This window comes from Bombina bombina, chromosome 6, assembly GCF_027579735.1.
Source record: "Bombina bombina isolate aBomBom1 chromosome 6, aBomBom1.pri, whole genome shotgun sequence".
In the NCBI taxonomy this organism is placed as follows: Eukaryota; Metazoa; Chordata; class Amphibia; order Anura; family Bombinatoridae; genus Bombina; species Bombina bombina.
In genome coordinates, this window is record NC_069504.1 from 235,724,007 (window position 1) to 235,737,432 (window position 13,426).

The 13,426-nt window shown below is 38.8% G+C and overlaps 1 protein-coding gene across 1 annotated transcript in view; it reads right to left on the bottom strand.

The window, feature by feature from the left end:
• Positions 1 to 13,426, bottom strand: part of NAV3 (neuron navigator 3) — a 756,623-nt gene that overhangs the window by 367,415 nt on the left and 375,782 nt on the right. Inside the window, 1 exon segment of the mRNA XM_053716761.1 lies at positions 10,354 to 10,493. Within this exon segment, the coding sequence (XP_053572736.1) occupies positions 10,354 to 10,493 (140 nt within the window).

A 13,426-nucleotide genomic window follows, 5' to 3' on the forward strand; every position in this document is an offset into this window, starting at 1 on the left:
CGGCAGTCTCATAAGCCAATCGGATAATGCTTTTAAGCCAAAAGGAAAGAGAGGTAGAAGTCGCTTTTAGACCTCTCCTTTTACCAGAATAAACAACAAACAAGGAAGATGTTTGTCTGAAATCTTTAGTAGCCTCTAAATAGAACTTTAGAGCACGGACAACGTCCAAATTGTGTAACAAACGTTCCTTCTTTGAAACTGGATTCGGACACAAAGAAGGTACAACTATCTCCTGGTTAATATTTTTGTTAGAAACAACTTTAGGAAGAAAACCAGGCTTAGTACGCAAAACCACCTTATCTGCATGGAACACCAGATAAGGAGGAGAACACTGCAGAGCAGATAACTCTGAAACTCTTCTAGCAGAAGAAATTGCAACCAAAAACAAAACTTTCCAAGATAGTAACTTAATATCTATGGAATGTAAGGGTTCAAATGGAACCCCTTGAAGAACTGAAAGAACTAGATTTAGACTCCAGGGAGGAGTCAAAGGTCTGTAAACAGGCTTGATCCTAACCAGAGCCTGAACAAAAGCTTGAACATCTGGCACAGCTGCCAGTCTTTTGTGTAGTAAGACCGATAAAGCAGAGATCTGTCCCTTTAGAGAACTTGCAGATAATCCTTTCTCCAAACCTTCTTGAAGAAAGGAGAGAATCTTAGGAATTTTTATCTTATTCCATGGGAATCCTTTGGATTCACACCAACAGATATATTTTTTCCATATTTTATGGTAAATTTTTCTAGTTACAGGTTTTCTGGCCTGAACCAGAGTATCTATCACCGAATCTGAAAACCCACGCTTTGATAGAATCAAGCGTTCAATCTCCAAGCCGTCAGTTGGAGGGAGACCAGATTTGGGTGTTCGAATGGACCTTGAACAAGAAGGTCCTGTCTCAAAGGTAGCTTCCATGGTGGAGCCGATGACATATTCACCAGGTCTGCATACCAAGTCCTGCGTGGCCACGCAGGAGCTATCAAGATCACCGAGGCCCTCTCCTGATTGATCCTGGCTATCAGCCTGGGAATGAGAGGAAACGGTGGGAATACGTAAGCTAGGTTGAAAGTCCAAGGTGCTACTAGTGCATCTACTAGAGTCGCCTTGGGATCCCTGGATCTGGACCCGTAGCAAGGAACCTTGAAGTTCTGACGAGACACCATCAGATCCATGTCTGGAATGCCCCATAATTGAGTTATTTGGGCAAAGATTTCCGGATGGAGTTCCCACTCCCCCGGATGAAATGTCTGACGACTCAGAAAATCCGCTTCCCAATTTTCCACTCCTGGGATGTGGATCGCAGACAAGTGGCAGGAGTGATCCTCCGCCCATTGAATTATTTTGGTCACTTCTTTCATCGCCAGGGAACTCTTTGTTCCCCCTTGATGATTGATATAAGCAACAGTCGTCATGTTGTCTGATTGGAACCTTATGAATTTGGCCTTTGCTAGTTGAGGCAAAGCTCTGAGAGCATTGAATATCGCTCTCAGTTCCAGAATGTTTATCGGGAGAAGAGACTCCTCCCGAGACCATAGACCCTGAGCTTTCAGGGATTCCCAGACCGCACCCCAGCCCACTAAACTGGCGTCGGTCGTGACAATGACCCACTCTGGCCTGCGGAAGCTCATTCCCTGAGACAGATGGTCCAGGGTCAGCCACCAACGGAGTGAATCTCTGGTCTTTTGATCTACTTGAATCATTGGAGACAAGTCTGTATAATCCCCATTCCACTGTTTGAGCATGCACAGTTGTAATGGTCTTAGATGAATTCGTGCAAAGGGAACTATGTCCATTGTTGCAACCATCAATCCTATTACTTCCATGCACTGCGCTATGGAAGGACGAGGAACAGAATGAAGCACTTGACAAGAGCTTAGAAGTTTTGATTTTCTGACCTCTGTCAGAAAAATCCTCATTTCTAAGGAATCTATTATTGTTCCCAAGAAGGGAACTCTTGTTGACGGGGACAGAGAACTCTTTTCTTTGTTCACCTTCCATCCGTGAGATGTGAGAAAGGCTAGAACGATGTCCATATGAGCCTTTGCCTTTGACAGGGACGACGCTTGTATTAGAATGTCGTCCAAGTAAGATACTACTGCAATGCCCCTTGGTCTTAGAACCGCTAGAAGGGACCCTAGCCCCTTTGTGAAAATCCTTGGAGCAGTGGCTAATCCGAATGGAAGAGCCACAAACTGGTAATGTTTGTCCAGAAAAGCGAACCTTAGGAACTGATGATGTTCCTTGTGGATAGGGATATGTAGGTACGCATCCTTTAGATCCACGGTAGTCATAAATTGACTTTCCTGGATGGTGGGTAGAATCGTTCGAATGGTTTCCATTTTGAACGATGGTACCCTGAGAAATTTGTTTAGGATCTTCAAATCCAAAATTGGTCTGAACGTTCCCTCTTTTTTGGGAACTACAAACAGATTGGAATAAAATCCCATTTCTTGTTCCTTTATTGGAACTGGGTGTATCACTCCCATCTTTAACAGGTCTTCTACACAATGTAAGAATTCCTGTCTCTTTATTTGGTTTGAGGATAAGTGAGACTTGTGGAACCTTCCCCTTGGGGGTAGTTCCTTGAATTCCAGGAGATAAACTTGAGAAACTATTTCTAGCGCCCAAGGATCCTGAACATCTCTTGCCCAAGCCTGAGCAAAGAGAGAAAGTCTGCCCCCCACCAGATCCGGTCCTGGATCGGGGGCTACTCCTTCATGCTGTTTTGTTAGCAGTGGCAGGCTTCTTGGCCTGCTTACCCTTGTTCCAGCCTTGCATTGGTTTCCAGGCTGGTTTGGGTTGTGAGGCATTACCCTCTTGCTTAGAGGATGCAGAATTAGAGGCTGGTCCATTTCTGCGAAAGGGACGAAAATTGGGTTTATTTTTAGCCTTAAAAGACCTATCCTGTGGAAGGGCGTGGCCCTTTCCCCCAGTGATGTCTGAAATAATCTCTTTCAAATCAGGTCCAAATAAAGTTTTACCTTTGAAAGGAATGTTAAGCAATTTTGTCTTGGATGACACATCCGTTGACCAAGACTTTAGCCAAAGCGCTCTGCGCGCCACGATAGCAAACCCTGAATTTTTTGCCGCTAATTTTGCTAATTGCAAAGAGGCATCTAAAATAAAAGAGTTAGCCAATTTAAGTGCGTGAACTCTGTCCATAACCTCCTCATATGGAGTTTCTCTACTGAGCGACTTTTCTAGTTCCTCGAACCAGAACCACGCTGCCGTAGTGACAGGAACAATGCATGAAATTGGTTGTAGAAGGTAGCCTTGCTGTACAAAAATCTTTTTAAGCAAACCTTCCAATTTTTTATCCATAGGATCTTTGAAAGCACAACTATCTTCGATAGGAATAGTAGTGCGTTTGTTTAGAGTAGAAACTGCCCCCTCGACCTTGGGGACTGTCTGCCATAAGTCCTTTCTGGGGTCGACCATAGGAAATAATTTCTTAAATATAGGGGGAGGAACAAAAGGTATGCCGGGCTTTTCCCACTCTTTATTTACTATGTCCGCCACCCGCTTGGGTATAGGAAAAGCGCCGGGGGGCACCGGAACCTCTAGGAACCTGTCCATCTTGCATAATTTCTCTGGAATGACCAAATTGTCACAATCATCCAGAGTAGATAACACCTCCTTAAGCAGTACGCGGAGATCTTCTAATTTAAATTTAAATGTCACAACATCAGGTTCAGCTTGATGAGAAATTTTTCCTGAATCTGAAATTTCTCCCTCAGACAAAACCTCCCTCATGGCCCCTTCAGATTGGTGTGAGGGTATGACAGAACAATTATCATCAGCGTCCTCTTGCTCTTCAGTATTTAAAACAGAGCAATCGCGCTTTCTCTGATAAGTAGGCATTTTGGATAAAAGATTTGCTATGGAGTTATCCATTACAGCCGTTAATTGTTGCATGGTAATAAGTATTGGCGCAATAGATGTACTAGGGGCCTTCTGCATGGGCAAAACTGGTGTAGACACAGTAGGAGATGATGTACTATCATGTTTACTCCCCTCATTTGAGGAATCATCTTGGGCAATATCATTATTTGTGGCAGTACTGTCCTTACTTTGTTTGGACGCTATGGCACAATTATCACATAAATTTAAATGGGGAGACACATTGGCTTTCATACATATAGAACATAGCTTATCTGAAGGTACAGCCATGTTAAACAGGCTTAAACTTGTCAACAAAGCACAAAAAACGTTTTAAAATAAAACCGTTACTGTCACTTTAAATTTCAAACAGAAAACACTTTATTACTGAATATGTGAAAAAGTATGAAGGAATTGTTCAAAAATTACCAAAATTTTACCACAGTGTCTTAAAGCCTTAAAAGTATTGCACACCAAATTTCAGAGCTTTAACCCTTAAAATAACGGAACCGGAGCCGTTTTTCAATTTAACCCCTATACAGTCCCAGATATAGTCTTTGCTAAGACCCAACCAAGCCCTGAGGGGAATACGATACCAAATGACGCCTTCTAAAAGCTTTTTCAGAGATTCTTAGATCCTCACACATGCATCTGCATGCCCTGCTCTCAAAAAACAACTGCGCATTAATGGCGCGAAAATGAGGCTCAGTCTATGACTAGAAAGGCCCCCTGACTGAAAAAGGTGTCCAATACAGTGCCTGCCGTTTTATAAACGTTCCCCAAGATTATAAATGCCAATTATTAGCCTAAATCTGAATAATATGCACAAATAAAGCAATCGATTTAGCCCATAAAAATGTCTACCATTTTTTTAGCCCCTAATAAGCCCTTTATTCTGTTTGTTTTTGACTAAGAAAATGGCTTACCGGTCCCCATGAGGGGAAATGACAGCCTTCCAGCATTACACAGTGTTGTTAGAAATATGGCTAGTCATACCTTAAGCAGAAAAGACTGCTAACTGTTTCCCCCAACTGAAGTTACTTCATCTCAACAGTCCTATGTGGAAACAGCAACCGATTTTAGTTACTGTCTGCTAAAATCATCTTCCTCTTACAAACAGAAATCTTCATCCTTTTCTGTTTCAGAGTAAATAGTACATACCAGCACTATTTTAAAATAACAAACACTTGATAGAAGAATAAAAACTACATTTAAACACCAAAAAACTCTTAACCATCTCCGTGGAGATGTTGCCTGTGCAACGGCAAAGAGAATGACTGGGGTGGGCGGAGCCTAGAAGGGATCATGTGACCAGCTTTGCTGGGACTCTTTGCCATTTCCTGTTGGGGAAGAGAATATCCCACAAGTAAGGATGACGCCGTGGACCGGACACACCAATGTTGGAGAAATGTAACTTATGCAAATTTTGGAAAAAATGGTTTGGAAATAGCAAAGGGCTACTTGTACTTATTGCCCTATAATTTGCACACAAAAAAGCAAAGAACATGTAAACATTGGGTATTTCTAATATCAGGGCAAAATTTAGAAACTATTTAGCTTGGGGTTTTTTTTGTGGTTGTAGATGCGTAAGAGATTTTGGGGGTCAAAGTTAGAAAAAGTGTTTGTTTTTTTCATCATATTTTATAAAAAAATGTTTTTGTAAATTATATGATATGATGAAAATAATGATATCGTTAGAAAGTCCATTTAATTGCAAAAAAAGGTATATAATATGTGTGGGTACAGTAAATGAGTAAGAGGAAAATTACAGCTAAACACAAAATAGCCCTGGTCCTAAAGGGTAAGAAAATTGAAAAATGGTCTGGTCACTAAGGGGTTAAGCAAATATTATTGAGCTTTGTTAACAACTCTTTGATACATGTGCAAACTTTTATGACCCATATTCCCTCTTTCTATAAACCAAAGGGTGCATCTGCAGGTTACACACATTGTTTCTGAATAGAAATGGAGCAAGTAAATAAAAATGTGAAATGCATTGCATATTTGTGAGAATAAAAATATTCTTTAATTTGAGCCTTAATAGGATACAAAAAGACAATAAAAACACTAAAATTGTATTTTATAGTTTAGACAGAGCATACAATTTTAAACAACGTTCCAATTTATTTCTATTAGGGCATTTGCTTCATTCTCTTGATATCCTTTACGGAAGGAGCAACATTGCACTACTGGGAGCTAGCTAAATACATTGGGTGAGCCAATAAGAGCAGCTAGATCCTAGTAGTGCATTGGTGCTCCTGAGTCTACCTATGTATGCTTTTTAACAAAAGATACCAAAAGAACAAAGCAAATTAGATAACAGAAGAAAATTGGAAAGTTGTATTTTTTACTTTACAGTCCCATTAAAAAAAATAAAATGTGTATTTATGTATTATGTAACTTAACTCTGAAAATGTTAATATGTTTGCATACTACACAATGCAAAGTAGTGTTGAAACTTTATAGTAACATAATGACAGTGGTTAGCCTTGTTGTCTGCATACTAAAGCACAGATTGGCTCCTCCAAATAAGACAAATGGTGGGTGGATCTTGGAAAACAAATGGAGTAAAAAGGAAGGTTTAGGCTCGGCTGATATGTTATTCTATAGCAATACAACAGAAATGTTTTATAATTAAAGAAGAGAAAATTGTACAGCACAATGTCACTTCAATTTTTATAAGCAGCTTCAATTTTTATTTGTAGCATACAAAAGTAAACAATTTAGAGCAGAGGTGACCATGTGGCAGCCCATGGGCCACATGGGGCCCTTTACACTAGTTTTTGTGGCCCCTGGGAAAGGTGGAACTGAGAATTTGTGCCATAGATTTTGTGGTACCAGAATAAAAATATGTGCTTTGGGGACTTAGTGAGATAACTCAAAAGAGCCGTCCTGGAGGAGAGAACAGAAGATAGAGGGTAAACTACAATTACCTAAATCTGACACTGTGACAGTGGGCTTTTTAATTGTGTGTGTGTTTAATAGCTATACATTAATATGGGGCCAATAAGGCTTCTAAATATTGATCTGTGGCCCTATATGTTGTCCCTCACTGATATAGAGGGAAATGTATGTATATGCATCAACATACACAGAAACTGAGGATTAATATATATGAGTTAGATATTTGTGATGTCATTTTATATCACTTTATGTATTTTCCAACAAATCATTATATTCTGCTTGTACAAATTGTACATCATTTCAGTAGCACTTGGTGTGGAACGCTGTCACCTGATATGGAGTAAGAAGCATTTTTATTTAGAATCCCAGAATGTTAAGATGGAAGGAAAATATGGTAATGCATTAAATGAGCACTGTCCCCATCTTGTGGCCACTGTCATGATTAATAAAAAATCCCTTAAAAATACAATTTGTGTAACTAACTTAAAAGTGAGGATACAAACCACAAGTTCTATGGGATGCCAAAAACAAAAATACAATGCTATACAATAGTCATACCAGATAATCAGTAATCAATTAATTATAAAGAAAGGTTTAGCATAAACACCTTTACTTTTGTGTAATGTTTTTATATTAGCAAAACAGCTATTTTATATAAAAAAAATAGAATAAAGGATACATTTCCCTTTGTTTTGGATTATGAAGCAGGTCACTGGAAAACAATAAAGGGGAAATACATTTTACAGTACAATGCCCCATTAAATTAAAAGGCCAGGAAACCCAAAACAATTATTTCATGATTTGGATAGAACATACAATTTTAAACAACTTTCCTATTTACTTCTAAAATCAAATTTGCTTCATTCTCTTGTTATCCTTTGCTGAAGGAACAGCATTGCCCTATTGGCAGCTAGATGAACACATCTACTTAACCAATCACAATAGACAAATGTGTGCAGGCATCAATTAGCAGAAAGCTCCCACTAGTGTAGGATATGTACATATTTTTTTTCAACAATGGATATCAAGAGAACGAATCACATTTGAAAATAGAAGTGAATTTGAAAGTGTCTTAAAATGACATGCTCTATCTGAATCATGCACGTTTAATTTTGACTTTCATATCCCTTTAAGTGTAAGCAACTGTGCAGAATGTTATGGTCAATATTACCCATATATTAATGCTAAGTAATTTATAAATATCAGTCTGATCATACCAAAAAGACAGTCCAGCCCGAAATACTACCAGGAAATTCTTATCTGAATGGGACAAAATAACAGACTCCAGACATATGTTTCAACCTCTCCAGGCCTCGTCGGTAAGGTTCAGTTGCATATTTCTTGTTTGTGTATGCAAATTAGAGAGTGCAAAACATATTGCTGGGGTTTATTACTTTCCCTTGTTCAAAGGAAAATTGACTGGTATGTTATGGCAGGATAAGATTGATATGCTACAGGATATTTCTCCTCTGTGAAAGATATAGTGAGCTAAAAGAAACTGTACCATGAGTCCCTCTGTTTTCTTTTTCTGTGTCAGTTAATAGGTATGTAAGCTTCACTTTTGTTCTTGACACTCAAACCACATTTATTAAAAAGGGGAGGGGAATCTTTTTTTGTGCTGTTGCTGGCTTGTTGCTGGTTTGTAGCAGTAGCACTAGCACACGCTACTATTTTAACCATTAACTTTATTTAAGTTGAAACTGCCCACAGGAAATAGCAAATGAATAGATTTCCTTTTGAACAACTCTATAAATGAATATCGACAAAATGAGATATTGAATGTCTTCATTACATGATGCACATCACTGAAACAGCCACAAATAAAAGTGTATCACAGTCGTAATCATTTTTAACAAGCTTCTATTCTTTAAAGGGACAGTATACAGTAAAATTGGTTTCCCCAATGACTTCTTATACCAGTTGCAGTTTAAAAAATGTATGGGAAATTGCTCTTTTAGGTTCATATTTTTTTATATAAAAAATATCTCTTTACTCTTTGAAACTTTAACCTATCAAAATGGGCTTGCTGTTAGAAAAGTTTCAAAGGAGCAGCAGCATTTTACCAATAAAAGTTCATAATTATTAGAAGGTAAAAAAGTACAATCTAGTCCGACTCCTGACAGGAGCTGCAGGGGGGCTAGGTTGTACTTTTTTACCTTCTAATAGATATAAACTTTTATTAGTGAAATGCTGCGGCTCCTTTGGAATTTTGCTACATGTTTTGAGCCTAATGGGGCAAGGCTCTGCAGCTTTGCATTTCTAGTGCTGGTTCATTCTATGGTCTAAACTGAGCTTGCAGGTAGAACAGATCTCATTATTTCATCACTCAATATAAACACTGCTTCCTTTTCTTATCGCTGTCTGAAACAACGACTGAAAATTAACATTTATTGAGTATCTTTTCAAACCATTCCCACCCATCCCCTTTGGGACTGTATTATTTTCCTGATGGATCTTGTTTACATAGCTTTTCTGTATCCATTACTGCAGTACAGAAATTGTCAGCATAGGTAGCATTTTTAGAAAGCAGAGCAGTTATTTCACATGACAAAATAAAGGTAAAGGAGCTATTTTTAAACAGTTTAATACACTCCAGCAGGTAAAATGGATCTTTGGTAACAAATTAAGGAAGAAAAAATTAAAGTACATTGAAGGAACATAAATAAATGGCTGCCCCCTATTGTCCATGATTGTGTCTTGCAAGACTACACTCAGATTAGCACCTAATTAAATTAAAAAGGGTGCAAAGAACAACTAAACAGCAGGTTTAAAGGTTAAAAGGCATTGTATTAAAACATTCCAGGACAGGCTCAATGACATAAATATGTATAGTTTAGAGGAGAGAAGGAAAAGAGGTGATATGATAGCAACTTTCAAGTATACTAAAGGGCTTAGTAAAACGGAGGCTGTGGGTATTTTACATAAAAAGGAAAATTCAAGAACAAGGGGTCATGATCTCAAGCTGAAGGGTAGTATATTCAGGAGTAATTTGAGGAAGCACTTTACAGAAAGAGTGGTTGATTCATGGAATAAACTTCCCCAAGAGGTGGTAGTGACAGACACTGTGGGGAACTTTAAGAATGCCAAGGATAAGCATAAGGATATCCTACAAACTATATAAGTTTATACTTTTTGGAAATAGGGACTGCTCACAGAGCGCATAGTCTGGAGAGCAGAAGAAATCTTGTGGTAAAATATCTTCCTTTACTAGTTGGACTTTTAAGACCTGACAAAGAAAAATCTCCATTGACTTCAAAGAAAAGTTCATTATAAAAACTGTTAATTTTCTTTCCTGCAGGAAATTATATCTATAATTTTCCTTCTAAGCTTTCAGATAACTTATTTTTACTGTTTAGTAAGCAAAATTTAATGGGGTTACAGTAGACGTATGTAATAAAAAAAAAAACAACAAAACTAAATTAAATGTTAAGGCATTACTCATAAATACTAAATAAAACAAAACAAGCAGAGTTGTGACTAACGCATTTCTTTATGAAATCACTTCTCACACACACTGTTTATTTAATGCATCAATGTCTCTATTCATTTTATAGCAATCTATTGTAAATGCTTACCTTTTTCATTACCATTTGCATAATGAGGTGGTTTATTTTTGTCAATGCTATTAAAGCTTTGACTTCTTCGATTTAAATTTGCTGTTCCCTGACCCTTGGTACTGCTGCCCGCAGCTGGCACCCTGGAAGGTCCTGGAAGTCTATGGGGTACAAGCATAAAATGATTTAATTGCACAGCAAGCAAATTATACACAAGTATGTTGTCAAAGCTCTGTTACTACTACAAAACACATACACATCTATGTAGGGCAAACAGATTTAAAGGTCCATTATAGCCGAAAAATTACATGCTTTAATCTATTAGAGCATGTCATTTTAAGACGATCGACCCTACAGTACTGTGTGTTTAAACAATAACATTTTTTGAGTAGAAAGTCCCTTTAATTTAATTTTAAACAACTTACCAATTTACTTCTATTATCTAATTTGCTTCATTCTCTTAATATCCTTTGTTGATCAAACAACAATTCCCATGGGTGAGCCAATAACATGAGGCATATGTGTGCAGCCAGTAATCAGCAGCTTCTGAGCATACCTAAGTATACTATCCAATAAAGGATTTAGATAAAAAAAAGTTCTCTATCTGACCCAAGAAAGAAAAGAAAATTGGGCTTTGTGTCCCTTTAAGCAAGCAAAGTGTCTGAACAATATTAATCAGACAGGGTCTAGAAACTTTTTGGCACTACTCTAAATATTTGAAATATTGAATAATTCACAATAAAATTTGGTCATATTCAAGGAAACTCTTAGGGGCCGATGTATCAAGTGCCAAATGGCCCGATGCCCCCGTTTTCGCACGAGCCTTCAGGCTCGCCAGAAACAGCAGTTATGAAGCAGCGGTCTTAAGACCACTGCTTCTTAACGACCAGTTAAGAAGCAGCGCTGCTTCATAACTGCTGTTTCTGGCGCTGCCTGATCCTATACGATAGGGTTAATTGACACACCCTGCTAGCAGCAGATTGGCTGCGAATCTGCAGGGGGCAGAATTGCACAAGCAGTTCACTAGAACTGCTTGTGCAATGTTAAATGCCGACATCGTATGCTGTCAGCATTCAGCAATGTCTGGCGGACATGATACGTTTCAGCGTATTATGTCCGCCAGAGTTTGATAAATCGGCCCCTTAGACTGACTAAAATTTGTTTTTAATTCATTTAAAGATAAAACATATTTTGTGAAAGCATTTTATTTTTTAAACAACATCACTTTTTGACACTTTGGGACCGAATTATTAAGGGCCGAATTGACCCTGATGCCCCTGTTTCCGTGGGAGCCTTCAGGCTCGTCGGAAACAGCAGTTAAGAAGCAGCGGTCTTAAGACCGCTGCTCCTTAACTGGTCCACCTGCTCTGAGTGGCGGAGAGCAATCAACACGATCGAAAAATCAGGTTGATTGACACCCCCCGCTAACGGCCAGTTGGCCGCAAATCTGCAGGGGGCGGCATTGCACAAGTAGTTCACAACTGCTTGTGCAATGATAAATGCCAACATCGTATGCTGTCGGCATTCAGGGATGTCTGTTGGACATGATCCGCTCAGCGGATCATGTCAGACAGACCGATGATAAATCGGCCCCTATGGATTCAATTCAAATCTATTAAGGGTTTGTCATGTAAAAAAATGTGGATTCCACTTAGGGGGAGTTATAGCTTCATTTTCAACAGCATTCCAATCCATTACATATTTGTTTTGTTTTGTTAAGGGGGTGTTCCACACACCTACACAGAAGCAAAATATGACAGCTGTTCAACGCGATTAAATGCAGTTGTGTTTTATCATAGGACCAATTATTATTTTATTATTATCAGGTATTTTTAGAGCGCCAACAGATTCCTTAGTGCCAACAACTTATGATGTGTACAAATGACAATTTCATATACTTTTGTTTACCTTTATCCAAAACATTTTTAAACATCAAAGCACATATTTATAATCATAATTCCTGAAAGTGCGCTTCTCTCTGTATGTATTATGTCTCCCTAAGGGAAAAATGGGCAACCAGACATGGACTCCTAGCTCAGTGTACTAAGAGGAATATGGCTACACCTCACTGACGAGACCCAATGAAGGTCAAAACGATCGTCTGGGGTTGCCAAGTTCCTTGTTCAGAGAGGAATTGCCTGGTATTTTGAGCTGGACTGACCATAATCGGCTGGATCATACTGATATACTACAGAAAAGTTCTACTCTATGAAAAGCATTACTAGGATAAAAAGAGGCTGCACCCAGGTGATAAATTGCCATAGAACAAGCTAACAATGTTATTGAGCTGGTTGTTGATTCCTGTGAGTATTATGTCTCCCTAAGGAAAAAAGGGGCAACCAGACGTGGACTCTTGCTCAGTGTGCTTAGAGGAATATGGCTACACCTCACTGACGAGGCCCAATGAAGGCCGAAACGATCGTCTGGGGTAGCCGTATTCCTTTGTTCAAAAAGGAATTGCCTGGTATTTCAGCACTGGACTGACCTTCATAGGCGGGATCAGAAAGATATACTACAAGAAAGTTCTACTCTGTGAAAAGCATTACTGGGCTAAAAAGAGGCTGCATCCAGGTGGTAAATTGCCATAGAACATGCTAACAAGTTATGGAGCTGGAGGTTCGTTCTTGAAAGTGCGCCTCTCTCTGTGTGTGTATACAGTGGGGCAAAAAAGTATTTAGTCAGTTCTCCCACTAAAGAAGATGAGAGAGGCCTGTAATTTTCATCATAGGTATACCTCAATTATGAGAGACAAAATGTGGAAACAAATCCAGACAATCACTTTGTCTGATTTGGAAAGAATTTATTTGCATATTATGTTGGAAAATAAATATTTGGTCACCTACAAACAAGCAAGATTTCTGGCTCTCACAGACCTGTATCTTCTTCTTTAAGAGGCTCCTCTGTCCTCCACTCATTACCTGTATTAATGGCACCTGTTTGAACTTGCTATCAGTATAAAAGACACCTGTCCACAACCTCAAACAGTCACACTCCAAACTCCACTATGTTGAAGACCAAAGAGCTGTCGAAGGACACCAGAAACAAAATTGTAGACCTGCACAAGGCTGGGAAGACTGAATCTGCAATAGGCAAG